At 47.8% G+C, this 26,145-nt stretch overlaps 1 protein-coding gene across 1 annotated transcript in view; it reads right to left on the bottom strand.

Annotated features, from left to right (window-relative positions):
* Tweek (transmembrane protein KIAA1109 homolog tweek) overlaps positions 1–26,145 on the bottom strand; it is a 105,157-nt gene that overhangs the window by 61,985 nt on the left and 17,027 nt on the right. Inside the window, 15 exon segments of the mRNA XM_077703467.1 lie at positions 341–640; positions 1,232–1,486; positions 3,412–3,513; positions 5,395–5,746; positions 6,665–6,783; positions 9,731–9,943; positions 10,659–10,784; positions 11,492–11,734; positions 14,196–14,315; positions 15,803–15,967; positions 16,367–16,573; positions 17,372–17,621; positions 23,045–23,205; positions 24,934–25,031; positions 25,660–25,809. Of these exon segments, the coding sequence (XP_077559593.1) occupies positions 341–640; positions 1,232–1,486; positions 3,412–3,513; positions 5,395–5,746; positions 6,665–6,783; positions 9,731–9,943; positions 10,659–10,784; positions 11,492–11,734; positions 14,196–14,315; positions 15,803–15,967; positions 16,367–16,573; positions 17,372–17,621; positions 23,045–23,205; positions 24,934–25,031; positions 25,660–25,809 (2,861 nt within the window).

The following is a 26,145-nucleotide window of genomic DNA, read 5'->3' as shown; positions in this document are numbered from 1 at the left end:
GTGTGGAGAGGGAGATAGGGCCGAAAATGATACAAGGAGATGCAGGCTGTATCCAAGTTCACTGCGTGGCCGTGGCTACAGCACCGACTACACCGCGCAGCGTGTGCGCTTTGGCTGGCGGTGCAACTGTATGCACACGCAGACTGCACTCTTGGCACAAGAACTGAGCTATCGCTTGACAAACTTGGTTTAACTGCATTAAACCAGGGCAAATTTTTTAAGAGTAGCCCTAAATTCAGTTCTCATGCACAACACTATCGAACTCATACACGCCTATATGCAAAGCAAGCATCATACCCACCCGTGAGCTAGGTGTCACCATGACGTGCTCCCCGCTCACCTGCTCGGTGTGCGTCTCGTGGTAGCCCTCGGCGGGGCAGGGCTGCTGGCCCTGCGGCGGGTGGATCAGGGGCTGGGGCGGTGTGCTGCCTTTGACGGCCGACCAGCAGCGCGCCAGCAGCCGGCCCAGCACGGTGGTCGGGTGCAGCATGGCCAGGGTGGGCGTCAGGGCCTCGGCAAAGCCCCGCACCCCTTCCAGCAGCGGGGGCGACACCAGCACGTGCACGTCCCCTTGCAGGCGCACCACCACCGCACTGCGCGACGACGGCGGCGGCGGCTGTGACCACTGCTGCTGCTGCTGCTGCGGGGGCGGAGGAGGAGGAAGATGACGCGGCTGTCAGCCTACAGGCCTCGTACATGGTCTGGGTGCCATGTAGGATAATAAACACCGCAGCACCAAAACACTCCCTGTTGTCCTGAGCTATCGCCTAAGAGACACGACGGCGAAAGCCTCAACATGTATACACTGCCAGGCCTTTTTGGGGCGGTCGCGGTCAAAACGAGGATAGGCACGTGCCCTGACAGGAGGACACTGGCCAAACTGTCGTTCCAAATGTTCCTCAAGAGGATACCTCCGGGCGTTCCATCAATCTGGAGCAGGCTCCTGGGGCCCACCACTGTTCAATGACTCCCCACACACGGCTGGTACGCTTCCCTCACGTGGCCAAGCCTCTTTCACATCTTCAAGGTGTAGGTCGACTTTTGGCCCAACTTGTTCAAGCGCGTTCAAGGGCACTTCCGCATAAGACATATATGGTTTTCACTTCAAATTCTTTTTGAGACAAAACTCTGCCACAGTGAAGCTGTTATAGGACACAAAACACATCATAACAGGTATTGAACGAGGATGCGGGACAGAAGGGATGCCACAGGGAAAGTCTCGTCCACTCACCTCGGTGGTGGTGGACTTGGAGGAGGCACGAGCATTGCCCGCCGGGCCGGCGGTGGTGGCAGCTCCGATGGAGGCAGCCCTCCGTGCCCGTGCCACCATGCGCACATCGGAGAAGCCACGGGCACCCCATGGTGTGAAACGGGGCTTCCAAGTCGAGGTGGCGTGCAGAAAGCAGGAGGCTGAGGGGGGCCCGCCGTCCGAGGGCCGTGCCACCACATGCGGCAGCGGTGCCACCACGTACTCCCAGTTGGTGACCTGGACACCATCGAGACACCGGCACGGTGGCCAAGGCAATCACAAAATACGCCTCAACCGACTCAAAGGTGCTCCAGTAGTAGTACATTTGTCATTTCTGAAGGGATCTGTGTTAGGCAATCCGACCAGTCCGACCAGTCAACCAGTCCGACCAGTCGACCGCACGGACATCCAAATAATCGCTTGCAGGATGTTTGTATGCTATTTAAAGTGCACACGCGCATGGAGAAAACAATGCGAAGAGATCAACAGCACGCACCTTCTGTGTACACTTGCAACAACGCGTACAGCATGTGACTGAGCTCTGGTTATCAGTGTTGGAAAGGACCGCATGCATTCAGCAGAGTGGCCCTTATTTGGGGTGGTACCATTAGCATTGAACAATGGCAGCGCAAACAGGCTCGTGCAGAAGCAGCTCAGCACTGCCGACCAGATTGAGTGGTATGTACCTTTTGTGAATTAGCAGCCACAAATCGTCTATGGGAATAGGGTAACGTGTTCCCGAAGCAGTCTGAACCAAAACACTAGAGTATAGACTGAGAGAGGAGCGGAACTGAGGGGAGGGTAGGCAGATCTCTGTGTAGTGTAAGCAACATACAGTAAAAGCTCAATAATTCGAAACCCAAGGGGACGCCGTCTGAATTTGAATTAATGAACGTTCGAACTAATGAAAGTGAACAATAACAACAGTACCTGTGCAATTGAGAAGCCTTAGGGAACGCCAACCTGCCGATGCTTGAAAGAGCCCGTGGCTGCAGCCTGCCTTTCGCCCCTCAAGGTGACAGTCAGCCCTTTTTGCTCTTACAAGCGAATGTAACGACAAGTCTCATCTTTGCCTTTTTCAAATCTGAAGAACAGACGGGCAGAATTTCAAGTGGACAGCCACACTATGCCTTGTCGTCGTCCTCCTTGTCATTGGCAGTGACAGGTTCTGTGCTTCCGACCGGTGATTTGATGCCTTTATCCGTCAGCGTGCCACACTCACACCCCTGTACTTGCGTCCTCATCGACCGAGTTTGCGAAGAATGCACGTTTTAAAACGCCCGCTATGCAGAATTTAGAGTTTACACTGTTTCACTTTCACTGGATGCAACCTTGTGTGTAGGCACAGGGTACATTTATCTAGACATGCGCCAGGCGCCAAGGTGCCGGCACGGTGGCACGTAGTTCGAATTATCCGTAGAACACCTACTCAGGTTCGAATTAATGTTCTTCAGTATACACAGACTTGTTTGGAGGCTTGGCAGGACCAAACTGCACAGTTCGAGTTACCCATAAATTCTGATTATTGAAGATTCAATTAATCAGCTTTCGCTGTACTGCTACGGTCTAGGCACAGTGCCGAAGCACTGCCACCATCTACAGCCTCTGGGCCAGCAGAGGCATTTCCATAGACAAGAACAGGTCCAACTTTGGCAACATATGGGAACTTACGTCATTAAAAATAATAGTACTTTGCTCTAACTGTATCCTATTTGCCCTATTTTCCCTTTTTTTCCCTTTTTGCCTGATTTTGGTTTGCTTGTGCATGGTTTTGCACGCTGAGACAGCCAGTTCTCTGAAATATTCCCCATGCAAAGTTTGATTGAGAAACCTATGATAAACTTCTCGCCCTGTCATTCTTGTGTCAAGCAGCCTAATAGATCTGATTTCGCAAACTACTCCTATCTAAGTGTGCCTGAGATGACAGCGGTGAGAGACGAGAAATTCTGAGCTTAAATAAAACATCTTAGAAAAATATTTTCAACATAGGTTCACACAAACACACAGTACAGAACAGAAACAAGGCACTAGCATATACAAAAAGCATGCCATGGAGCTTGAGGACAGATAAGTTCAGACTCATACAGACAATTCAGATGGGGGAAAATTTTACAACGGCAGCTCCATTCACAGAGAGCAAGCACATCTGAATACCAGCATACCTGGTATTGCGACAGGTGAGCTGCATAGCATGCCATCAGGAGTGGGGACTCCGCTATGGGGCGATCCATTTGGTGGTGAAGGTTGACCAGTGTCACATCCTCCTGTAAAGCATCACACCAAAAACTTTCTCCTTGTTTCTGTCCTCATAAAAAATGCCACTAACAGCACCTCAAGCTTATTAAACAAAGTCAAACTGGCATAAATATCAGGTGCCTGTAAACCCCTGCTAGAGTACCGTATTTTCCGGTGTACAAGTCGCGGTTTTTTTCTGAAATTTTCATTGGTGCATCTTATCCACCGGTACGACTTATGTATGGAATAAATGCGGTTCGCGGCGGCAGCCCATATGTCACTTCGGGACATTACACCAAAGACTTTGCAGCTTTTTCTAGTCAGAAACAATGATAATGGCCTGCGACAACCGCGCGACATTTTACGCCATGCACAGCAACTGCAGTTCAGAATAAATTCAAAGTAGCATCAAACTGGGTTGCAAAAACAAAATGTAGCTTACGAATAATTACAGAGAGTTACTCTGAAGGAGGCAAACGTGCTGCGAATTTTTAAAATGACAGCTTGCGGATAAGTTTCGATTTTCGGGCCACTTCCGGTCGCGTCACTTCCATCCACCATGACACCTTCATTGCGCTGATTTACGACAGCACGCAAGAGACGCGTGACGTTTGGGGAGGTGGCCAAATGGGTCTCCGGCTCTTGGGACTCCATTTCTACAAAAACAGTTGTAGCCGGGTCGATAAAGGCCAGAGTAATCCGGTCCGCGAGTGGTAATGATGTTGGCGAAGAAGACATCAGAGAGTCGGAGGACGACAGTGATGCGCCGGTGGAACTCCCACTGAAGATACTGAATTATTTGTTAGCGAGTCTAAGGAAAAAGACTTTGATGGTTTTGCCTAAATGCCGTCCGTAAGTACATGCCATCTGTGTGCATCAATAAACCATTTTTGAGAAGTTAGTTCTGTCTAGACTTTGGACGTTATATGCCCGTGTCTAGCCCTCCTTACAGGGGGATGCGTTAATAGGCGGCGGCCGCCACAACCATGTACTTTCGCCGCACTTTCTAACGATCTGATTCACTATGAGTTTACCTAATTAACAAGTGCGCCTTATATACCGGTGCGTCTTATACACTGGTGTGACTTATATACATTTTTTTCGGAAAAACTATCATATTGAGGGGGGTGAGACTTATAGAAAGGTGCAACTTATAGACCGGAAAATACGGTATACAACTTCACCGCATGAAATAAACAGGTTTACTGCATGCCATGCCATACACCTATGTGAATACGATGGTATGAAAATGTGAAGTTTTAGCGTAATACATGCCCTTAGTAACATGCATTCATAATTTGAAAACAATGTAAAGTAAATGCAGACTGATCTATGTTTTGACTTTGTCATAAGCAGTATTTGTGCGCGAAGTTAGGTTATACAGTCGAGCCTATAATGGCTGCAGTTATAACGAGCACTGGGCTATAACGAAAGAGTGTGGCATGATTGTCACAATATGCAGAGTAGCACCTGAAATTTATACCCCGCACATGGTGTAGTCCAGCTGGAAATTTTTAAAAATCGCATTTTCCCAAATTTATGCCAGTCATTATCGTATCGTTAAGATTGTACTATATAAAATTCTGACTGTGCAAACATATAATACATGAGAATAATGATTAGCTGTTGTCCACTTCATTTTCCCTTAGGAAAAATAAACATAAAAGGCAAGCTGCTACAGCTGTCCTCAAGACACTCTTCCTTTCAAACACGAATAAAAAATCATAAAGTGAGCATGACTATAGCTAAACTTTTTAATGAACCAAACCTGAAGGTGATGAAACCAGCCCGACATAATAATTTGATATTAAAAAATGTGTAACGAATCTTCAACTGGGTGTTTAGACTGCTTGATATAAGCCCCCATTTGAAGTGTCGAAGTATGGCACTAAATGGTTTGACCACCGCACCTGAGACGACACGGCCGAGAGGAACGAGGTGCTTGACACCGAGTTTGAGTCGGCGTCCTGGTCCTGATCCTTGGTGTGCCGCCGCCTGTCAAGACTGGAGCTGGCCGAAGAGGATCCCCGCACGCAAAATGAGCGGCGCCTCCGGTCCGAGCCCTGGTCCCCATCCTCTTGGAGGCGTCCCGCCGCAGCCGCTGCGGCCGCTGCGACCCCGTCCTCGTCGGCCGAAAAGAAGGCCTCCGACGAGTGCGTGGAGTCTGTGGAGACGGCACGGCGCACAGCGGCACCGTTGCTGCGCCTCCGCTGGTCCGAGAGATCGTCCGCCACAGGAGCCTCCCGCATGCGGGTGTCAGGCCTGCAGGTGAGCAAGGAAACGGGTAAGACTTTAAGATGGGACACTGCTCTTAAAACAGCTTCCTTTAATTGTTCAGTAAACTCTGTGAAACTTGTCAGTCTTGCTGCTTTCTTTTTTCACTGATTGCAAATATGCCTTTATTTCTTTAGTAAGTCAATTAGTTACCAAGATAATTAGAGATAATGAGTTATTTTGGGAGGAACGATAGACAAAACAGTATTAGCCATGAAGCTGCCATCTTTATATTTTCCAATACTATGAACCCTCGTGAGTGCATTAAGAGAATCGGTTTTTTGATGCACTGCTTGGAACTAATTTGACAGCTCATTAAACCTTTGTGGCACCAGCGGCAAGGAACCATTTCGAATGCCCATTTCAAACACCAAAGTTCAATGAGCTGTAAAATTAGTTCCAAGTGGTGCACCAAAAAACCGATTCTCGTATTGCACTCACCAGGGTTCATAGTATTGAAAAATATAAAGATGGCAGCTTCATGGCTAATACTGTTTTGTCTATTGTTCCTCCCAAAATAACTCATTATCTCTAATTATCTTGGTAACTAATTGACTTACTAAAGAAATAAAGGCATACTTGGAATCAGTGAAAACAAAAAAAAAAAGCAGCAAGGCTGACAAGTTTCGCAGAGTTTGCTTAAAAATTAAAAGAAATTGTTTCAAGAGCCATTTCCCCTAAGGCGATATTTGCAACGCAAAAACGCTACCCTGTAGTATTTTGGGCATGTTTACAGCATTCACGCACGTATCTTCGCACTACAATCCCAATAACAACCCCCCTTTCTGCTGATGCAAGCAGCTCCAGGCATTTTCTGCGACTCCAAGGCTTGCCATGCAAGACAGAGGGGAGCGGGGATATTTTTACAATGCGTGAAAGCAGTACGTGCAGCTAGCAGACCCGTACCCGTCGCAAGCTGAGGCCGACCGGGCAAAGCTGACGGCAGCCGGCTGACGGTGTCCCGGGCTGCTGTACTGGCGGAACACGCCGTGGCGTGGCTCCTCCTCACCCTGACCAGCGTCACCCTGGAAGACGGTGGAACGAAAATGGCGCACACAAAGATTTGTACACCAACCTCATTCTCTGTCAACTCTGCATCATTCCTGGACATCAAACGATGTGCATAGCTTCAAATGTATGACAAAGTGCTGCGAAAGTGTGTCGGTGGCACCACAACCAGAAACTACGGCAATCAACTCCCCAACCAGAAATTTTGGCTCCAACCAGACACTGCTGGACTTCTGATCAATGAACGCAAGAAATTTAATCTCCTTCCTCTCAATGTGGAAGGGAAACAGCACAAAATAATTGTTTCATTGTTTTCTACTCAAACTTAACGCTGCCACCAGAAAACAAAATAAAATACCATTTGCATCATAGCACAAAAGGGTACCGACAATAAAGAGTGAAATGCAGCGTAGACTATTTATAAAGTAACTGCTTACAGTGCGGGACGGGATATAGTGAGGGTTTCGCTGGCCACTGGTAGGCCTCCCGTAGAAGTCAGTGCATAAGCTTACTACTTATAACGCGGTTGCCCAAAGTGCAATACTGTTTATAATGCGGCTTTTTGGTGGGCCCACTAATCGATCGGCACAGCTGGAGCATCGTTTTAGGGATGCGAGAAAGAATAAAAAAGATGGAATTGGCCATATCACACGCAGTGCACGCTCCCTGCTCTCCTCTACCTTCGACATAGGAAAAAAAAAACCAATAGGCACCGTTTAGTTTGAGTGTTCCATTTGCACACACGATAACCACAACTGTCCTCGCTTGACGCACCTTGGAAGATAGCGAGCCCCTCCTCTTCCCCCATTTCCCCACTCCCCCTCACACGGAAAGTCATTTCTATTGTAATGTTGTGCAACCACCCTTTTCCTTGTCGAACATCTGGAGATTGCGAGTCGCGATGCCGAAGGTTTTCCCTACCTGTACACTTCGCTGATAAGCAACCACGTTCGGCATGGCGAACGCGAGCTGGGGTGAAAAAAAAAGGAAAGAAAATCCTGCTTCAATTCGTATCGCATTGTCCCGTGGCGTCCGTTCATAGCCTCTAAGAAACGTAGACGTGCTCCCTCAAAACACAAACACAAAGAATTTAAAGCCGTGCTCGTGGTATGTAAGGCCTAGGGTGCCTCGATGGACGCGCATGAATCGAGGCACCCTAGTAAGGCCTTTCAGCAGCTTGTAAACCCTGCAGTGGCGTCTGATGTAGGAAAAAAAAAAAGACAAAGTAAAGACTGCGCAGCTATTTTTAAGAGGCAATCATTTGAGTGATGACAAATAAAGAATGATTGGAAAGTAGATTGCGATTTGGTTGGATTCACGCATGTTTTGTTTACAGTGCAATACTGCTTATAATGCAGATTTTCGCGGCTCCCACAACTTACGCTATAAGCGGTCTACACTGTAATTACAGTCGAGCACACTTATAACAATGCCATTTATAGCAATATATCGGATATAACGATGAACAACTATGGCACTGTCCGCTTTTGTATGCTTTCTATGGCAAAATAAACCGCTTACTGTAACAATGCTCCAGTGCCGCGATATCAGATATAACGATTGAATACTGTCACAGCGTGCACCGACGATGTGAGCTAACGCTGGTCGCGAACATGCTCCGCAAGCCGCAATGCGCCTAATTTCTTCCATCCCTTGGAAAACAAGTTGACTGTGCCACTTACGAGGAAGCGAGACAGGAGGAGAGCAGCATTCCTTCCGAACCCCCCTCCCGGCGCCGCCGCTTTGGCATCGTCCCACGCCCACTCATGAGCTAGCGCCGCTCGCAAGCGTAATCAGTTGTTGCATCACCTTCACGCCGCTTTGAATTTGACTGGGTGCCTCTTCAAATGCCTCCTTCTTTTTGCAGATGGGATGTCAGGGCCAATGCTGTGGAAACGTCCGAGTGCCTCACAGAAAAGGCAATTGTTCCCCAGATACGCGCTACAGACAGTGGTGACAATGACAACTTCGGCGATACGGTTGTGCAGCCTACTCAGGTAGTGGCTTTGCAGGAGGCCCAACGCATGATACAGTCCCTCAGAGACTTTGACTCCGCCAAGGACATTTTGCTCAGCTAGGTAAAGCACCTATACATGCTCTTGGAAAAGATGTGCGCCAGCTTTACGTGCAGAAAACAAGCTGATTGACTATGGCTTCTTTTATGAAAATAAGTAGTAGTACGACCTTGCGCGCAAATAAAATCATGTAAACTTTGTTTGTCTTTATTTTGCAACCCGCTTATAGCAATTTCCGGTTATAACGATGCGATTTCTTTGGCACTTGGATATTGTTATCAGTGGACTCAACTGTAAAACCGGTACAGAAATTGTCAATTCGAGAGGATAAGGAAATAGCCCACAAAATGCAAACCTACAAATAGTGGTTACAATATTCCAACTCTTCCTCGCAAGGCCATGATTGCTGCACATTGTGAAGGTGACAGATCGGGAATGCCTTGTGGCGATACCACAAAAACAGAAATGAGTAATAGCCGCACAATAGCTGCCGGCAGAAAGAAACACAACCATTCACCTATTGCAGAGATCCTCAATAAACCGCAAACAAAAGTAGACTCGCAAAGTGTCACCCATCTAAGGTTTGCCTGTGACCACGCTGGACAGCCCACAAAGCGTATACTGCATGGCCGGGTGTTTCTCAAAACTATAGGTTTGTGAATACACAGGGTCCCTGCGGCAAATTAAGTAACGTAGTGCCAGCGGGCCTGAGTGTTAAATCTGCCCACTGTACAAACTGATGACACCTTGGAAATAAATATCCCCACAGAAAAATACAAGAGTCCTTGTGACCCCAACTAGCATTCTGAAGCTTGATCCCCAAAAAAACAAAATTACAATCCACTCGAGCAAACAGCCCAATGGCCATTCCCGCAGCGGGTGCGGCAGTAGAGCCGGCAGCAGTGAAGAGGAAGGGGAAGGCAGGGGAAGAAGAGCCGCAGCAGCGCACCGCTGGCGATCCGTCGGTGGCGTCGTGCTCGGCGCCGAAGAAGAAGCATCCGCCGAGGCAGCCGCAGTGTCCCCCCGCCCGGTTGTCGCCCCAGAGGAACCAGAGCCGGTGCGAGGTCCTGTCGTGGGTGCGCAGGAAGCTCTCCTGGTTGTGCAGGGGCAGCCCCTGGGCCCAGTTGTCCATCACCAGGGGCCCAAACTCCAGCCGGCCCGTCTGCAATTTCATTCAGGGGAGGGGAAGCAGACCACGTGCGGTTCGCACGGGGCAGAGCCACATGCCCAACTGCCTCTAATTGGTACACACACCACGATGTCCCATTGTCAGCTCGCACGTCACCTTGCACAAAGATGGTGCATGTGCAGTGATGCCACTCATGAACAACGATTTGGAGCAATTTTTGGAGCACGAAAAAAGTTATTTGGGGGAAATTCGGAGCACCATAAAAGCCAATTTTGGCGTAGTTTGGAGCAACTAATATCAGTTTTTGAGGTTGTTGAAGTAGCACAAGAAATGCACACCAAAACAGCTCCCAATTATAAATTATGAGAAACGTTGTTTGGGTACTATTTCGGTATTTTCATCATGTGGCCTGGGAATATAACTTAAAAAACCTAAGGAGTGCTGCAACCTATCTGTAGAGCCATTCCGAGAACCGTCTAATATTATGAATGTAAAACATTTATTTTATCCGAATGCTATAGAGGGCAAGGGGGTGGGGCGAGTACATGCCAACCAGGAACCAACCAGGTACCGAGGAACCCTAGGCTAATTTGTGCGGCAGGCATTAAATCATAAAGAGAAAAAAAACCTGGTGACATGAGTTGCCATCATAACAAAAAAAAAAAAAGAAGAAACGCAATCAGTGGAATTCTGTGCATTTTTGCAAGCAAATTGACTGAACTGGACAAAAGTTGGGGAAGTGCCGTACCTGAAGCCAAGGCCCGTCTGCCGGCAGCAGGTATTGGGCCACATTGACACTCCGTAGCTGCAGGCTGAGGCCAGAGCTGGTCTGCTCCGAGTGAAGGTTGCACTGGGTCAGCTTCAGCGGTCCCACCTGAACAAAACGTGCGTCACCACAACCATCGTGATACCATCTAAACAAGCACGTGTGAAATGCCACACAGTGCTATGGTACCCCCTCCCAGAAAAAAGAAATCTGAGGACACCTAAACACTTCTCATGTGTTGTGAATGCAAAAGCATGAATGACCAGCTGAATGCCTGAAAACAACCTTGCTGCTGCAGATGCTTTGCTTCAAAATCAGCCTTGCTGCTTTCAAACGGCTTTGAGATGTCCCCTATGCATTTCGCTGCTGCTCATTCATGCTACCATGCCATGGAAGAGTTGATGACAGTGGTGAATTTCCCTATTTCTTCTTCCACTCCCTAGATCGGCAGTAGACTGGCGGGGACAACCACCTCTCGCTTCTGCCGAGTTTGAGCTCACGTTGTGGAACGCCTCATGACGTAGAACCCCTTGTACAAGGCCTCCGAAGTAGCCATTTTGTGTTACGGACGCAGGACGCCGTTTGCTTCACTTAACAGACAATTTAAGTTTCTCACCTAATAAGCAAAGAGCCTTTACGAGAAAAATGAGTTCGAGAACTTGGCAATAACACTTCGCAGTTGCTCCACTCAACGGCACAACGAGTGCCCGGTTGAGAAAGTTCCGCCAAGGGAGTTACACCAGAGCCCATTGCCAACTGGAAGCCTTTAGCGGCTCTTGGCTTGGCCAATTGGCCGAGAGAGAGCAGTAGCCCACCTCAAGGCAGACAGCGGAGTTGGCCTCCTCAAGGCAGATGTCGACGTAGTCGAGGGAGGTGCGGGTCATGCGGTACTTGAGGTCGTCCGGCACGGGGCAGGGGGCGCCGGGCTCAGCGTGGGTGCACTCGGCCTGGGGCAGGTCGTGCTGGCAGTGGATGCGCCCTGCAGGGGGCACCAGGGCCCCGCTGCTGTGGGGGGCCTGCTCCACAAACAGCTGCACCCCCACCACCAGGTCGTACAGCTGCGTGGCATGGGCGGGGGCAGGAGGGACCCACGATTTACCAGAGCCTCCGTATAACCACCTCCGTCAATTGCAGTGCAAAACGAGATAGAGGGGACCAGCACACAATGACACCCTGTACACTTTTAAGTAGGGGTGTGCGAATATTCGAAACTTCGAATATTCGATTCGAATTTTTTGGTATTCGATTCGATTCGAACGACACTTTTATTGTTCGAAATATTCGAACCACCCGAAACTAAAAAAAAAAAAAAAAAAATCAGAGGGTGTCTGTATCGGTGTTTATTTACAGTGGACTCTCGTTGATACGATTCTGGGGGTGCGAATTTCGGGATGATACGAATTTCCGAAAAGTCCCGGCGAAATTGCATCGTTTGCAATGGGAAAAATTTCGGCTGTTACGAACGGACCTGCGCGGCCCGGCGGAAGGTACGAACGAGCCGGCGAGGCACCCGACTGCTGAACGAGCAAGTGACGGCTCTCGCTCCCCTGTTTGTCACTCTTTTCTCCAGAAACGGCCGGGCTGTTGTTTTCTGCTCGCGAAAACGCTCTGCGCATGCCCAACGCGCTGACCGCCGCGAAACCACCCCCACGCTGCGCGCGGCGCGGCCGGCGACGTCAACATGGCGTCGGCTCCAGCCGCGATTTGGCGCGGGCGCTCGAGCGACCGCTTCTAACCGCTCTTTAAAATGCGGCTCAAGGGAGACAAGAAGTTGCTTGTGCGGTAAAGGAGCTGATAATTCATGCGATAACGGTACTATAAAACATCATCCGCGCCGCTAGTGAAAGCGCCCATAAAATATTTGCCGGGGTGCTAAGCCTAACCGTCTCTGGCGGAGCCAAGCCGGCTGTCTCGATCTCATCGCAAGTAGTCAGGCTCCTCCATTCTGCCGCGCGCGTACTGCGTCATTTTCTGACCGAGGTAGGCGCTACCGCGGGCGCGAAATCGTCGATGTGGGCGTGAAAATACAGCGCTCGCAGAGCCGAGGCGAGCGAATCGCGTGCAAAACCGCACCATGCGGTTCACGCTTGGCTGTTGCGGCGTGTAGCGAGCTTGGGCACACCGAGTGAGGAGACGAGCGCGAAGCGTGCTTCAGAAAGGACTGCTTTGTGACACGGGGGTTAAAAAAAGCAGAAAAATCACGAATTTCTTCACGCAAAAGTAGCAAAAGAAATAAACGAAAACTTTTTTCAGCGCTAAATTTTTTGGTCTGTGTTGGTTCATACGAATTTCGGATGATACGAATATTTTTCGCAGTCCCGCGAGATTAGTATAATCAAGATTTTACTGTATCAGCGCGCGGCAATGTGCACGGGCTCGGGCATGCCAGCTACTAGTGTCTCAAGTGAGCGGCTGTTTTCGATATCTGGTAAAGTGGTGGCGAGCAGGAGGTTGTCACTGCTCCCCGAACATGTCGAGCAGTTAACCTTTCTCCATGTTAACACTTAAGTGAGTGCAGACCTTAATCTGTTGAGTGCAATGGTATTGTGTAATTCCTAATTTTACTTTGCGCGATTTGTTGTGCAATAAAGTTGCAGTTTTTGTGTCTCTAGATGGTGAAAACATTAATTTTACAAAAAACCATAAGTATTCGTATTCGAAAAATATTCGAAAAATATTCGATTCGATTCGAACTTTGTTTTTATTATTCGAATTTGCTTCGAAATTAAAAAATTGATATTCGCACACCCCTACTTTTAAGTGCAGAGCACTTTAGGGGCTCACTTGTCGTTGCAGCTCACTGTAACGGTCCAGGTCAAGCGACTGCCGGAATCAGGCGGCGCAGCGAGATAACAGGCCCAAGTAGAGCCTGGCGTGCCCGTCGTAATGCATACCGCTGAGGCTTCGAAAACCAAGCGGTTTAAGTAGTCATTACCATTCAAACATCATAGACCGCTGGCGCTTGTCATACATCTCCCCGTTGTTTAGCGCAAAGGAAACTGCAGGTACATTCGAGGCAAAATATGGGTAATTAACCAGCAACGCCGGCTTTCATTTAGTTAGGAAAGCTCCTTGGGTTGCTTTTTACAATAGTAAGTGAAAAAAGTGGCAGTGCAATGCTGGCACGTGCAGGAAGAAAAGCAAACACAAAAAGAACACAACTCCCGCTGGCACTGTTTCAGGAAGGAGGCACCCAAGCTCTGCGGAGGCAGGAAATTTCAGTTGCATTGGGCGGTAGCAGTGAGCGGATAACGGCGCTACAGCCCATTATGGCGAATCGTTGCTCTGCACTTCGAACAGCTTTCACATTGAGTGGAACGGCTTTAATTTTTTTTGTTCCTCCACATGCAGGCACATGAGTGAAATATGCAAAGCTTTTGAAGATTTATACAAACGAAATGATCAAACCCAGATAAAAGTTGAATTTATACGAGCCACCTGTACCAGCTCCCTTCTGGCTATATCGACGGCACACTCATGGTTGTTGCACATAAAATTCTTAATTGCTCACAAACTCACTTGAGGGAGTGTGAGCCTCCCCGTCACGTCTCCCGCCTGCAGTTCCACCAGCCACGCATACTCCAGGGTCTCGCTGCCGAGGGGACGCTCTGCTCCCGAGAACAGAGCTTGGGCCCGCATCTGGAACAATCAAAACCGCAACCTGTTTCTGTTCCCCACAAAAAAAATTTACCATCCCTCCCTAAAGAAGTTGAGAGAAGCTCGAAAGATAAAAGTGCATCCAACCTTCACTCAAAGTGCGTCTAATCGATCGTCAAATTTTCAAAGACCCAAATCGCAAATGAAGAACCAACCCATGCGATGATTTTTCGTGCACTAAGTAAACACATCTACGAACAATCTGAATTGTATACTGATACATAGTTTATGAGATAAAGGTATACAATTGCACTCCTTCTTCATGACCAACGCGTGCACTGTCTTATCACCATTCATTTTTGGCGATTTTCAAGTAACCGTTTTGACACACTGGAGGCCCGGTTTCACGTATGTGCCGTGTGCCCAGGGATCTTATCCGGGCTTTTCATCGGACCAACCAGTCCATGTGTAAGTACTACATTATTTTCCTGACACGAGGCCATCAGTCCCACCAAAAAAGCTTCCGCTTGGGAAGCTTTCCGCTTAGGAAAACAAGGGAAGCAACTGCTCTTGACAGAGTGAACAAGACACTGAAAATGCGCAACAGCACCGAGGCTAACTTCAACGTAACCGGGATTAATGTTCATCCATTGACTGAGATTATGGAGGCTAGGCACACCCACTTCAGAGTCTATGCAGGCAAGAGAGTCCCACATAAAGCAGAAAATGTGCACAACAAGAAACTCGCAGTGAACAATGTAGTGATGCCAACTGCAGAACAAGACTGCTGGAACAGACTTGGCTCACTAAATCTCTCAGATACTGAAGAGGACAAAAGACCCCGCTCTCATTGCTGGACAACCTCTATTGTACAAACTCCCCCAAGCCACATCAGCTACTAATAGTGGCACTTAACACACTTTCAGTAGCCTGCTTTTGAACAGGCCCCATACAGAGGTGCAAGTAGCAGTATAAGTAACAAACTTCGGTGAATCAAAAGAGCTCAGTGCAAACGGCTATCAGGTTGTGCTGTCATCTAGCGAGACTAACCAGCCAAAGCCGGTCTTCGTAGCGAGAGCTGGTCAGTGCTCTCTCCCACTTTTCGAAAGGGAGTCGTGCTTGTTGTCGACCTCTGGCATGCTTTGGCGGGCCAACACTATGTGGCAAGTGTGCTAGTGAGCACGCACAAAGCTCCCACTTGAAACTTTACCTTTCGGGCCTGCAAACTACACAACTTGTGTGTACTTTCCACCTGTCTCCCACCACTGCTGTAGCCATTCTTCATGGCAGCAGTCCTCACCAAAAGATCAAGTGGCACTTTGTCCTGTCCTTTCCGCATGAGAATTCAAAAAGTTTCTTTCTCCTTATTTTCTTTTTTCACCCCGAGAAGCTGCGTAATGGGTAGATGAAACCAAATCACATAAACAATGACACAGGCAGTCTTGCAGTCAGCCTGCACGACTTCTAAGCCCGTACTAAATGAAAGCAAGCGCAAAATGTGGGAGGGGAGAAGGGCACGGCAACGCTACCTGGAAGGAAGAGAGGGCCAGGTGCCCGGGCCTGTCCCCTGGGCAGACAGCCACCAGTGGGGAGAGCAGTAGCTGCAGCTGGCTCTCCCGGTGGCTCTTGCAGATCTCCACCTGCAACCGCTCCAGGTACAGGGACGGGCAAGGTGGCTCCCGCTCACTGCAGCCCTGAGTGATCCAAGAGGAAGAGCACGGGGAAGCGGAGAAACCGTCACGGACACTGGCCAGTTTTTGCAACATGCGGTAGCAGGCTCTGAATAGTGATCTCACACACAACAACCTGACCTGACTATCATTCTTTGCTTTTTACAATGCAAGCCTGGTAGCAAGCACAACACACACAGCACAACCTTTCGTCCCATCCATGCTCGTGACGTGGAAACTTGTGTTACGTAACGGAGACACCCTTCAATTTTCACCTCTTCATAGCTTGTGGTGAAACAGTTAGTGCAATCAAATGCGTTGTCAACACTAAAGCTGCGTGGCTCTGCATTGCAAGCCATTCCTGTTGCAGCGTTATCCGCTGGACAATAAGCAGCCCGTCTGTCCCCCCGCCTGACTTCTTGCCTTCATGAGGTGGCCCTGCATGTCGTGCATGATGATGGTGGCGCGCACGTCCAGGGGCCGGTAGCAGCGGGGGTCGAAGTCCCCCTCGGGGACCCTGGCCGGGGGCGGGGCGTCGGCCTCCATGTCCACGTACTCCTGCCAGGCGCCAAAGTAGTTCTCCTTCAGCTGCATCAGCAGGTGCAGCACCACCCCATCCAGGGACAGCACCTGCACATCAACGACGTCCCGCGATTTCTCTGAAGGCAAAGGTCGGGCCTCGCACACTCCTTGAAGAAATGGCATGCAAGACATATAAGGCCTCTAACTCCTTCCTCCCTTTCAACACTACGCTAGTACTCGGCATTATAGACATGATAGGTAGGGATCAAACAGTGGTGTGGTCCCTACAAGTCATCACTACTAATTCTATTTCAGTCTGATTCAGATTTGGAGTTTCACACCCGAAGCTACACCTGGACTATGAGGCGCACCACAGTGGGGGGCTCCGGATTAATTTTGACCACCTGAGAATCTTTGACAGGTGCCAAAGTCTTGACACACAAGTGTTTTCGCTTTTCATCTCCATCTGAAAAGTGGCTGCCGCAGCCGGGAATCAAACCCGCATCCTTGGGCTCTGCAGCACGCCTTAGCCACTGTGCAACAGCGGCGGGTTCCTATTTCAATTTGGGTCACACGTTTCATCTTCACGTACAAGCACATTCAAGGGATTTCATGGATGAGTGCACGGGTTGCCACCGCCTTGCACCACCAATGAAACTTACAAGAGCACCTCATGGCACAAGGGAAAAATTATTCCTGCAAGCTTGATTATTGCAGGTAGCCAAGTGACCAGACTGGCATGCCATCGGCACAGGTCAAAGGAGCCCAACACCTGACTGAACAAAACCCAAAAAGCTCCAGTAGAAACATCAAGCTGCCAATGGGCTAAGAGTATGTCCTTACACGTAAGAACAACAGCGCGATCCCGAAACTGCCCATTATAATGGAGAAGCAGACACCACTCACGGAAGGCCCGATCTCCAGCTCGAGCGACAGCACGTCGGCGGCCATGGAGCCCGGGTCGAAGTCGTCGGGTGCCACGAGCGCCGCCCGCTTCTTGGGCGGCCGGATGGGCGACAGCAGCAGCTCCTCCTTCTCCGGGGTGGTCACGTCAAAGTCGAGCGGGTGTGCAAAGTCCAGCGGAGGCACCGGGTGGTACGCGTACTGCAGGCTCAGCGCCACAATCGGCACCGAGAACACCTCCACCCACCCGTCACTGCATTGCGCATTGTTGTTGTGCATTAGGCCATGCCAATGAACCACACCACCCAGAAAACACCAGAAGTGTTTGTTACAGTGTAAGACACGTTTCAGGGCCACGTTAACATTCTATAGCACAGCATACAAGAAGTAGCTGAAACAAAAGATTAGGCATTCCGAGCGCCCTAGCGCCTCAAACATGCAAACTTCTTTCCAAATGTCTGCTCCAAGAAGTCGTGAGAAAAATTTTGAACGCTTGCAGATGTGTGCTTGTAACTCTTTTCATAGTGAAAGGAGGCCTGGAAGCAAGTGTAAAAGACCATGAAGCTTGTGCCAGAGTTGGTTCATACAGTTGTACGTAGAACTGCCACTACTACTTCCTTCACTGTGGGTCTGACTATCAATCTTGGCATTTAATATTTCTGGAAAAGCAAAATTCACCTGCAACCTAGCGCACCCCCAAAAGCACCAGTATATCAGCCACAATGCAGGGCTCCCAATTGATTTAGACCACACAATGCTGAAAACTTCGTTTACATGTGTACCTCTGCTCCATCAGTAATCCCCACATGGCTGCGACTTGAATTTGAGAAATAGAGCCATAGTTGTAATTCCTGTCATTCAAACACACAAACAGTGCTCATTAGCAAATATGTTCAGCTACTTAGCCACAGCAGTGCATGCACAATATTGTTTCCAGTCAGTCATAGAAAAAAAATACACCTCCACTTCTCCAGTAGCACAAAAGTTTCAAGGGGTGCAAAAAGTGAAAGGTAATTACCGTATTTACACGATTGTAGGTCGACCCTTTTTTCCAAATTTGACAACCCAATGTTGGGGGGTCGACTTATAATCAAAATCGAACAGTGTACCGCTAGTAACGGCAAGAGAAACGAGAAATCGGGGGTGCTACGAGGTGGGGACAGCTTTGCACCCTTGTTTCTGTGGTTATGGTCAAAGCGCAGCGTGTTACTTTACCATTGCATTCATTCTGGCATCAATAATGGTGATGCCGACTTTGAAAGTTGGGGTTGCCGATCAGTGCCCTTTGTCCACCGTACTTAAGAGTGACTAACCCCCCACCATTGCGTTCGGAAGTGTACTGAACAATGTGCAGGGGTGAGACAGCTGAATCAGATTTGGGAGCAGTTTTAGGAGCAGTGAAATTTCAATTCTGGAGCAGAAGAACCTTGATTTGGAGCAGAAAGACAACATTTATTGTATCACCTTAGGAGCCTAAAAAATCAAATTTATGGCAACTCAGCAGGGGGAGTGCACTTTTTAATCGGTGTTGAACATAGATACCACAGAAACAGCCTTTCAATACCGCTTTTTTTTTTTTACCAGAGTATCACAAGGTACGAACTGCACTACCTTTTTACGAATCCTTTTTAAATTCTTAGGCTCTATGCATAGAAAGCGTGGAGGGCCGTTGCAAATATCAAATTGAAAATCTAAGCAATCGAAAGGCATTTTTATTATCATATGAATTCCGAAATTACTATTTTTGTCATCCCAGACTCGGCTTTACGCACAAGTGTAGAGCTACAGCAAAAGTTTTGCGCAAGGTGACAGTTGTCGCACCCCACCAGCCCTCCCATTCGTATCCCCAAGGAGCATGTTCACTACGATCATAATTTAAGGGGGTACGTGGCTTTCAAAATCAACTTTTTTACTTCTTTGTGGATTTTGATGAAAATTGGTACAGCAACTGGAAATGCTTCCGTGATAACACCATAAAAATTTCAAACTAATATTGTGAAAACTTTTTTATGTATTAAATTTTCTTTCTGTTTCGCTTGTACCGAGCTTGAGCGGCTTATAAAACATGATAGAAAATTTGTTCGAAGTGCTTTGCATTCCCAAATGAATGGACGAGGTCGTGACAGTTTTAGAATTTTTTTTTTACAACACAATGTTTTTTAGTTTTCATTTTTTTAGAGGTTAATGTGCAATAGGCATGTTGACTGTGAACGATTATTTGAATAAAAAAATCACAAAAAACAAATCTGGAAAACCAAGAGTGTCACGACCTGAACTGTTCATCAAGGAATGTAATGCAAGAAACGGAATCAAAATAGACCCAGCGGTCACAAAGAAATCCCTGGTACAAGCGACACAGGTGGCAAAAAAAAACTGTTTTGAGAAAACGGCTTCCAAAGTTGCAACATAGGTTTCACTTATCAAAAGTCGTCACGGTTGTAGCCTTTCATGTCCTTTTGAACATGGGGCTTCTGGAATGCCTTGCCTTGAAATTGGAGTGCCTTTTACAGCCTTTCTGTTTCCAGAAAACATCATTTTCAGCTCCTCTGTGAAGAGTACATACCCCACTTTGCAGACCAAATGAAGGGGGAGATGGGTTCCAATGGGCTTTCAATGCAAAGTAGGTTAGCTGGTTGGCTGTATCGCACTGAACAGCCTCCTTTTGCAGTGTTGTCACACTGGCAACAAGTTAAGCATTTTTTTCACTTAAATTTGAACATTTTTGGCTTTTTTTTGTTTTATCATCTTGCCTGGCACAGCAACTTAGTACTCATACGTGCAGGTGTTCATTTCCAAAAGTTTGCATACCACAAGGATGAAAATAAGCTACTTTGAAGCTTGGTAGAGTACTCTGCATAACTTCCAACTTCAATGCAAGAGCATATTTTTTTACTACTTTTGACATTCAAGGCATCCACTATTTCTCGCAGCAAAGCCAGTATGCCCTAAGCAATGGTATCAATAATTTCACTAAAAAATCACTGTTAGATGCTGCGACAGAAACGTACATTTTTTAATGCAGATAACATATTTTTATTCCTATATTACTAACTCAAACCTGTTTGCATGAAAATTACAAGTGCATGGGAAACGTTGCGCAAGAAAGGCGATATGGCTCGCGCGCATCGCAGCGCACGCTTACCGCGACATATCGAACTTTGATTATTGCTGATATGGCTGGTCAGGTCGCTTTTAAGATTACATCTAACGTCGCAGGCATTAATTACAACTACTGGCGTTCAATCGTAACCGGTTGCCCAGTCATGTGCTGCTCCAATGCGCGTCGGCTATGACGTGCGCGCCGCAGCGTTTGACGCGTCGACCGTTTCTTTCTCAAGGCTAGCGAGCCCACAGCCAAAACACAGCAATAACTAAGCGTGTAAACATCGCAAACCCGACCAAAAGTTCACTTCACGAACCGCTATCGCAAGCGCGCACACCGCGTCACCCTCCGGGGTCTGGCGACGGTAGAGTCACGCGCACCACGAAGTGTTCGATGACCTCCTCCTTTCGAGCCACACAACTTCCCGTAATCTGGCTCGTTATCTACGGCATTCCCACCGCGATAACGTCTGTGTTGAATGCCATAGATTGAACAGAAACTCGGCCGAGCGAAGCGGCGAAAATGAACTCAAACCGCTCGCTACGCAGCTCAGGCGGCCGCCATCTTGCATTGCGCCCGTGACATCCAATCAGGAGGGTCTTTGTTCTGCGCCCCGACCGGAGGACCAATAGCGCTTCAGCATCTATTTCTAGCTTCGTTTGTGCGTCGTTTCTTTTCTGCCGTTTGTGCGTTTGTGAATGAACGAAGATAAAAGAGACGAGCAGAACCGGAAAGACGATCGCTCGGCCGATCTAACCATATCAAAATGGCCGCGCCCGGTGGCACCGGTGCGGCGATAGAGCGCTCCGAAAATTGCCGTTTTTTCGCCCTTTTGCGCTGATAGTTTGTCACCGCGCCTGACAAAAGTATTTTTTTATGCCACTTTGCGACGCTTTTCAGCTTAAAAACTTTGCAAACGCATAGAATAGGAAACATAGAAGCCGAATATGTGGGTTTCAAAAAAACGATGTTTTGGTCATTTTTCCGAAGTTGAAAGCCGCGTCCCCCCTTAAGTAACGTCGGTATGTTTAGCTACCTTCCTTTAGGCATTAAATTTCACTTCAGATACATGAACAATTATTACTAGCGTGCAATAGCAATTTGTCTCGCTATCAGACAGTACTTGAACATTTTGTGGCGATGTAACCTGCGCCGCGCTGCCACTTCTGCAGTGTCGGTCGTCCCATTCCCGCCGCTCCCAAGATTGCTGTCAAAAGCAGCAATAACTCAAGGTTTTATAACACCGCAGTGAGTTCGAAATCTCCCTTCAAGCACGCGCCGCACCTCACAATGAAGGCCGAAATACGGAGAATTCGCGGGCACAACAGTGTTTTTGATGAACTCCCGTCTTTCGATTCGCGCAACTGATCAAACGACTACATGTAAAGCCAGCCACGCCCATAAATAAAACAAAGGTAGCAACGGCGAATCGCACTCTGCCTGAACCACAGGCACCTGCTTCGCCCGGCGGCCATGTTTTCCAATCTTCACCACACCAAGATAGTGGCGCCCAGTAATGTCGTTCCGGAGATACGGCGCTCCGAAAATGATGTTTTTTCTGTCAACTTGCACAAGTAGTTTGTAGACAAGTATTTTTTCTACGAGACTTTGCAATGACTTTCGATGGGAAAACATTAAAAACTCACAGAATATAACATGTGCAACCAGACACTGTGACTTTCGAAAAAATTATCTCGGGGACAATTTTATGCAGTTTTTTTATTGAATGATCAATCAATTGAACCTTTAGGAACAGCATCACCTTGGAGGTGCTGAAAAATTATGCCGTCAGTAAGCATTTTTCCCCAGTGAAATTGACAGGAGCGTTAAAATCCTTGGCTGTCAGACTGTTTTGGAGCAGTTTGGAGCAATTTTTGCAATTTTCAAGCTTTTGGAGCAGCCTGGCGCAGGAAAACAAATTTTTATTAGAACTGCGCAATATGCGCAGCTGTCTGAATGTAGCTCTGTTAGCGCCGTGCATTGAATCAACGGATTCACTAAAACTTATTTTGTTTTTAGAGACAAACAAAACGCTTCTTGAATGCGAGTAACGTACTCACGAATAAAAGGAAATTGCGAGCGGCTGCTTCTGTCAGTCGCTATGTTGGTTCTGGTATTGCACAGCAGTGGCCGCTGCCGCTTGCTTCGATGGTCGTCATCTCGCAGCAAATGTGTTATAATTGCGAAAAATTGTTTCACTCCTCCCACAACGCATGTTTGCTCCGCGTGCTTATACGAAAGCTTTTCTTTTTTAACATGTACTGCACGCAGCGCAATCGCACGGCTCTTGTGGGAGCATAGATCATTGACGGAAGAGCCTCCGAATGGGGGGTATTGGTGGTTGACAGAAGAGCTTTTTGTGATACAATTTTTAGGCGGCGCTTGCATTTTTTTTTTTTTTGAGAGATGCAATTTTGGGGGGGTCGACCTACATTCCAGTCAACTTACAATCATGTAAATACGGTATAAAAAGTGGCTCCTCAACTACATTTACAAAAAAAAAAATTGTGCCTGCTTTAAAAAGTGTGCATTCCCACCCGTTGCGACCAGGTGAGCCCGGCCCCCCCACACACCTGGGCTGAGCCACAAAGTGCCACTTCTTGTCGGGGGCACTGGGCGGTGGCTTGGGGGCCCCCGTGCGGTCCGTGATGAGGGCGCTGCGGTCCAGCAGCAGCAGCAGCTCCCGGTGGGGGTCCCCTTCCGGCAGGGACGCTAGCATGGACACGCTCTCCGCCTGCACTCGGGCAGACACGCGGGCCGCTCGCACTCACGGTTACCTGCCACTTGCAAGGCGGGGCCGTGCAGCGAAATGCGCAATGCATAGGGGGCTCCTGCATGTTTGGGTAACACCCAACAATGCTTGACACGCCCCCTCTGAAGTGACGTTTCATCAAGCAATACATGATACTTCACCCAAAATTTGTCACTTTTGCAATTACTTAGCGATACAAAATGGGCCGTATCTTCCTTCCGAAAGTGAAAATGTGCTGGGAACACAAAGCTAAGCTCACAGAAGATGTAAAGCTGAGCAATAATTCCTAATAAAAGGCAGATAAATCACCGTAGCGAAAGTGAGGATTATCTGGCTCGCAAAACTCTGCTCGCTTTGACGGTAATCTACAAAAACTTGCTTGGAAGTGGCTTTCACCTGCTCATGTTTACAGATTGGCAATTTGCGCAATTTTGATTCTGTGTATATATGGTTCTTCTTTTCCTTCTTCCTTTTCTCAGAGTGAATTACAGTCGAATCCCGCTACAACGAAATTGACAGGACGTGAAAAAAATTTCGTTGAAGCGAAAATTCGTTGAGGCGAAATCTGCCCCAACACAGCACGGAAGGGCCAGAAAAATGGCCCCGGATATTTCCGCATCATTGGCAACATAATACTATGTTTAGAAAAAGGAGTGACGCGCAGTAACGTCGTGTTTATTCAGATAACAAACGTACCAATGGTTATCTTTTTTTTACCAGCACGCAAAGAGCGCGATACTGAGGAGAAGGGGCGAGGTGAAGAAATGAAGAAATGCAGGCACAAAGCGTATTGCTGCACAACAAGGCGCTTCCACCGAGCTGATGACTTGCAGGCAGCTGCTAGGCGGTTGGAAGCCCCCCCTCTCCCTTGTGGCAGGAACGGCGCCGTTATCTTATCTTCTGACTAGGCACCGCAGCAACTGACCTTGGCAGGAAAGTCGTGCGCACGTGCATTTAAGCCGACCGATTGCTCGTGACTAAGATAAGATAGGATGACGCGGGTTCAAGACTAAACACTAAAACATTATTTTTGCTTTTGACTTTGAAGAATATTCACGCGATTTCAACTGGATACGGATTGGCTATAGCTCCGGCTTGGCGAACCTGGCTTGCGCCTCATGTAAAGACGGATCGCCCCATTGTTATCACCATCAAACAATGGCGTCCACCTATGAGTTTGTTTTTGTTTTGGGTGGCCGTCTGGGCGCACCACGCAGGTTTTCGGTGAAACTAAGCATCCTGAATGTATAAAAAGTTACAGATAGCTGGCGCTATGCTTATTTTATTGTAAAATAATTGTTCAAACCCAGCCCAAATCATCAAAAATTTCGTTGAAGTGAGAGCAAGCCAGACAAATGGTTCGTTGTGGCGAGGACTTTGTTGCATTGACTTCTATGGCTAGCCGACAGGGAATTGGAAATGTTTCGTTGAAGCGGAAATTTCGTTGAAGCGGACTTCGTTGTAGTGGGATAAGACTGTATTCTTTTTTGGCCATGTCACCATCATTCTAGGTATGCACGAGAGGTTTTAGCAGTAAGTATTTTGAATAAACAAATGTTTCTACATCTCACCAAAGCACACGGTATGCAACAAAACTGATAAATTGTTTTGAAGTTATTCCACCAAAATCACCATTCACATCCAATTCGACCCCTGCACTAGAATTCACGACTTGCCCGTACCTAGCGAAGAACAATGACAAAGGCTTGCCTGGATCCAAAACTTGAGGCTCAGCTGAGGTGGCAAGAAGTCCACAAAGGGCAGGTCAAATGACAGGTCAAACACTTCACCACAGAAGGCAACTCGGGCTGTCAAGAAGAAACGGACGAGGGCCAGAGTTTAAAAAGAAGCAATAGCTTTACCACTACACAAATAGCAACCAGAAATGTAAGCCGCATGTGGAAGCTCCAGGTATATTTTCAAAGCAAATGAGAATTTCAAGACTATTACAATAAAATATACAGGGTTACTAAAAAACATGATTAAAATGCATAAGAAATGCTACAGTTACACCAAGACAGAAAATCTCCCTCGCGATGAACGTCTCCACAAAGAGAGTTAATGCAGAAAAGACACGGCTGATACATTTCCTTTGCAACAAAAATAGGAATTTCTTTGGATATTTGTGATAAAGGTTCAAGGACTACAAAGCAGGCCTTCAGAGTACTGGGATATAATTAAACTGCTAACACCAGGGCTGTGAGACACAACCTAGTAGGAGAAGGCAGGGTTAAGGCCACCTAATATAACTAAGGACCTTTAAAGTGTACCAAAATCAACAAAGCAATCATTATTTTAAGCGTGGCAGCTACATAAACAAGCTGATGACAATTTGACAGCGATTTGAGTTTTCGATAACAAAAGTTGATCCCACAACAAACACAGAAGAAGAAGGCCATGTGTTTAAAGGGCCAGTGGTGCGAATGCGAGCCTTACCGTTCTCCTGGTGAGCGCAGTCCACCCAGTTGTACTCGTTGGCCAGGGTGATGAGCTCAAACTCGGTCAGGACAAGGTTCAGGTGCCAGGTGTAGGGGACAAAGCGGAGCAGGTCCGGACGAGCCTTGCTGGCCCAGTCTTCCACCAAGGCTGGAAAGCGAGAGAGACGCAGTTGCACACTGCCAACGCACTGAAGATGAACCAAATTTGCAGTCTAAACAAGACCGCGGGACCAAAGTAAATGTTTCACGATCAACAGACCACCCCGTTGCTCATGGAAAGGATAGCATGGCAACCACTCGGCCGATTTTGACCCTGTCTGCTTTATTTCATTCCCTGAAGAGTTCTGCAGGGTATGACATTCTCGGATTTTCATTTTGGGGACTAGTTATTTTGTTATGTGATTTTTATGGACGATTCAGGTGTGTACTACTGGGATCGGCTGAAAATAATGTTCTCAGTAAAAAAAATAAAGGGTGTAAAGAA

Source organism: Haemaphysalis longicornis, unplaced genomic scaffold (genome assembly GCF_048455015.1).
Source record: "Haemaphysalis longicornis isolate Haplotype H1 unplaced genomic scaffold, Haemaphysalis longicornis Haplotype H1 scaffold_3, whole genome shotgun sequence".
Taxonomy (NCBI): Eukaryota; Metazoa; Arthropoda; class Arachnida; order Ixodida; family Ixodidae; genus Haemaphysalis; species Haemaphysalis longicornis.
This window is presented reverse-complemented; position numbering and strand designations above follow the sequence as displayed.